Here is a 4,537-nt window from a genome sequence, read left to right as displayed (position 1 = left end):
CATCAGGTGTGAAATCACTGCTATAATTTTTTACTAAGTGGGAGAAATGCCGAGGCGAAGTAGTGTATATAGTGTGGACGTCAGGGACTGGGACGTGAGACTGTGAAGCCATGTTACATAGGGTAGTTACGTTTACACCATTATAGGACTTCGTCCCGTAAGGGAAGTGTTAATAAAGACTCGCATCAACTCACGTGGTGTGATGTCTTTATTGATGCACTACACATGCAAATGCACAGTATTTCTTCTCATTGATGAGTTAAACACGTTCCTTCAGAGTGGGCTGTTAGGAACTTGGTTTGGACAGCACAATCCTGCGATCCGTGTCACTCGGCGCAGCTGCGTGGGCATGTGTCACGTGTGCTGAGCCCTCCCGAAGCGCTCTTTGAATACAAATCGAGGGCGTGCTATGCACAACAGACGACAAATAATCCCTGGTGGGCAGTGTGGAACTGCTGTTCCTACCTATAAATGTCTCCCTTTTTTATTCACCGTAACACATTTTATAACTGACTGTATGGACATTTAAATATGGTATATTGCGTTCCGTGCGACTTATGGAAAGGTCTCAGGAACGGAACCAGTTTTTTAGTTGGGGACTGCCCGTATCTAATCAGAGACTAGTCTGTCAGTTTATTGTTGTTAAGGCCCCATGTGATAAATGCAATGTTCAGGAAATCATATATCATAATACCACTTGGCATGTGTGTGAATGTGTGTGCAGAACACCGTCTTCATCAAAAATCGAGAGAAGTACTCATCTTACTACATCGCACAACCTGCAGTACAGTATGGGCCAACTTCTGGACACAACTGCTGCTGCTCAGAAATGGAGCTCTTTCTTGGGGCACCAGGCACTGATCAGCCTGGCCATATTTTGCATAGTTTTTCCTGGTTCTTCGGACTATACTCCAGGAGGTAAAGGCAACTAAACGCCCATTGGACTTTCCTCCTGGCCCAAAAGTGATACCGTTTATAGGGAATGTGCCTCTGTTTAAGAAACCCGATGTTGCCATAGAGGAAGTTACGAAACAGTATGGAGAGGTGTGCAGCGTAATGGTGGGCAAGATTTCCATGGTGTTTGTGAGTGGCTACCAGGCAGTAAAAGAGGTCCTAGTGCATCAAGGGCATGCGTTTGCAGACCGGCCAAACAACCCCCTCATTAAAAAAGTAAACGAAGGCCTAGGCATTATTTTTGCTCCATATGGAAAATATTGGATGCAACATCGTAGGTTCACTCTGTCAACATTGCGGAATTTTGGACTTGGTAAGTCATCCATAGAACAAACCATTCAGACAGAGGTTGGCTTCTTAATTGAGGCATTTAAACAGAAAGGATCGGCATTTGACCCTCACTATAACTTAAACAGTGCTGTGGGAAACATAATTTGTTCCATGGTGAAAGGGAAACGGTATGAATACAGTGATAAGCAGTTCCAGGTTTTTTTGCACCTCATTGAAAACAATCTTCAGCTCCAATCAGGGCCGCTGGGAACTTTATGCAACATCTTTCCCTTCTTGATCGACTTTCCTGGACCGCAGCAGAGAATATTCAAAAACATGGCAAAATCTAAACAGTTTATTCGTGATATAATATCTGAACGCCATGCAACAAGAGATCCCCTCAAGCCAATGTGCCTGATTGACACCTACTTGTCTCAATTGGAGAAAGAGGACAATCCCAACACCAGCTTCTCAGAACAGAGTCTCATCATGTTGACGTTGGACCTTTTCACTGCTGGCGCAGAGACGACCTCCACCACATTACGCTGGGGCCTTCTCTACATGATGATGCACCCTGAAATACAAGCCCAGTGCCATGAGGAGATTGACAAGATTGTGGGATCAGATCGACTACCATGCATGGAGGACAGACACAGTCTGCCCTACCTGGATGCTGTGATCCATGAGATACAGCGCTTCAGTAACATTATTCCATTCGGGGTCCCGCATGCCACCACCACAGACGTCAAGTTACGCCAGTACTCGATTCCAAAAGGGACGATCATACTGGTGAATATGAAATCGGTTCTGAGTGATGAAAATCATTGGAAAACCCCATACGAATTTAGTCCAGAAAACTTCCTTGATGAGGATGGCAAGTTTGTAAAGTCAGATGCCTTCCTGCCCTTCTCTGCTGGTCCCCGTGTCTGCCTGGGGGAAAACTTAGCAAAGATGGAGCTCTTCCTTTTCTTTGCATCTCTTTTGCAGCATTTTGAGTTTATCTGGCCTGATCTGGTCTCTCCACCAACCCTGGATTATATATTGCAGATCACCAAGGCTCCAAAATCTTACAAATTGGGGCTTCATCTCCGCAATTGAACATAGTTTAAAGAGTGCTGTAGTGTGTGCTGGTTTGAGTCTATAATGTCCAAGCACACATGCACGCATTGGAAATAGATTATGTAAAACAACAATACATCACGATAGGTGAAAGAAATGGTATAAATCTGTTGTACAACAATGAGTGAATCAATTTAACTTTTTCTAGTAAATCGTTTAATCATATGTTACGTTAGTTTATAGATAGAGATGATAGTTTTCTACAAACATCTTCCATTACTTCAGCGAATTTGCCCAAAAATAGTTAACCTTCATTTCATACATTCTTTCACAAGTCACCCGGGGCCCGAGTACATAAACGTAGAAATAGATAATGAGACAATGCTCCCCTGTTCATAGTCTATTTATAGGTGGCAGTGAAATTTCTGGTGACAATTACATTGTGACTTTTTCAAGCATTTTATACATGCAGTAAATGCATTAGAAAACATATATAGACACCATTACAATAGAAACAACTAACGACTCAGCTGTCTTCATAGGCTTGGATAAGGCATTGATACAATTGATCACCAAATCCTGTAAACCAAGTTAGTGATGTTGGACTTATTTAAGTAGCAGTAGGTTGGTGTCTAAATTACTTTGATAGTAGAAAACAATGCGTAACATTGGTCAATCCTTCCTCTGGGTTTAAAAAACAAACACATGCCAAACAGCCACTCAATTACAACCACAGAAAACAACCGCTCAAACAACCACGACTATAAACAACTATTACCACTAAAACACATCAACAAATGCACATGACAACCACAAAATAACGCACAAATAAATCCACAATCAAATGCTGAAACACAAGTATAAATTCTAGATTTGAAGCTTTCGTGACTGCAAGGATTCATACTCTTAGTTCTTTAGGTAAAGTCACGTAGGTAAAAATGAAATTAAAATTAATAAAAATAAAACAATAAAAATCACGACGTTTCGGAGGCAACACAAGTCTCTGTCATCAGGTGGGACCGTCACAGCCAGATTTGCTGCATTTTTTACCTACGTGACTTTACCGAAAGAACTAAGAGTACAAGTATACATGTCATTGTTATTGCCTTATACAAAATGCAACACTGGTGTTTATTCGTATCTTACATAATTGTCACAAACTATTTGGTAATACTGTGTGAGCAATGATGCACAGGCACAAATAAGAAAATAACTCAATATGATACTGGCAAAAACATTTTGGATAGTGGCTAAAAGGTCCCATAGAGAAAAAAAAATCACATCGTTAATAATTCTGCCTAACCGGAAACATGATAAACGATGTTTTAGGCAATGGGTGTTCTTAATATCAGATACTAGCTTTACTACCTGGCTTCGCCCGGGAACTTGGATTCACCACGCCCGGCCGCCTTTGTCTCCCCAGTGACGATGTTCACATACCACACCAGTTACTCGTTTGAGGCTGAGTCGACCTAGGGGAGGCCCAGGTCCGGTTCAAATAATCGTCACCGGTGGTGGCCGTGAGTGGGAATCGAACTCGGGTCGCCGGGTTCGTAGCGTGGCGCGCTAACCACGACACTACAATGCGTTACGCTTCCGTTGTAGGATTTGTGTGAGGCGCGCCGATCCATTGTAGGGTTTTAGTGAGGCGTGCCGATCCCCCGCGATACAATAATACTGTGTAATCGCTATAATTTTATGATTTACGGAGCCTATAATAGTAATGTCACACATTGTGGTGGCGGGGGAGTGAAGAGGACGTGTAACTTTGATGAATTTACCTCAGAGTCGCGTGGTGGGTGTCGAGGCCTAGCACCGTGCAGAGCCTCCGGCCTCGCCTGATTTTCCCACCCGGTTGAGGCTGGGTACGGGTGCAGTCCCCCCCCCCCCCCCGCGCTACAATAATACTGTCTAATCGCTATAATTTAATAATCGAGCGACCGTATAATAGTAATTGCACACATTGTGGTGGGGGGGGGAGTGAAGAGGACGTGAAACTTTGATGAATTTACCTCAGAGTCGCGTGTTAATGCGTGCGCCTATTTTTAACGGGAATAAAAAATGGCGTCCACCCCTTGGCGAAGGCGTCGCTACCCGTTGCCAGGGGCAACCACCGTCCAATGAAAGCGGCGAAGGCGTCGCTACCCGTTGCCAGGGGCAACCGCCGTCCAATGAAAGTGCGTATGGTCCGGCGACACACAGACACACAGACAGACAGACAGATTCATGATTTTATATATATATAGATTATAGA

General features: G+C 43.6%; 1 protein-coding gene across 1 annotated transcript; it reads left to right on the top strand.

Annotated features, from left to right (window-relative positions):
- Positions 1-736: 736 nt before the first annotated feature.
- On the top strand, positions 737-2,747 carry LOC133359099 (cytochrome P450 2C31-like). Its single transcript, XM_061577483.1, is given in 2 exon segments — positions 737-887; positions 889-2,747. Coding segments are annotated over 2 exon segments (1,530 nt in total). The 5' UTR covers positions 737-791; the 3' UTR covers positions 2,323-2,747.
- Positions 2,748-4,537: the final 1,790 nt, after the last annotated feature.

This window comes from Lethenteron reissneri, chromosome 64 (assembly GCF_015708825.2).
Source record: "Lethenteron reissneri isolate LAM-NWPU_2019-01 chromosome 64, ASM1570882v1, whole genome shotgun sequence".
NCBI lineage: Eukaryota > Metazoa > Chordata > Hyperoartia > Petromyzontiformes > Petromyzontidae > Lethenteron > Lethenteron reissneri.
The sequence above is the reverse complement of the archived record's forward strand: the minus strand, read 5'-3'. Positions and strand labels throughout refer to the sequence as shown.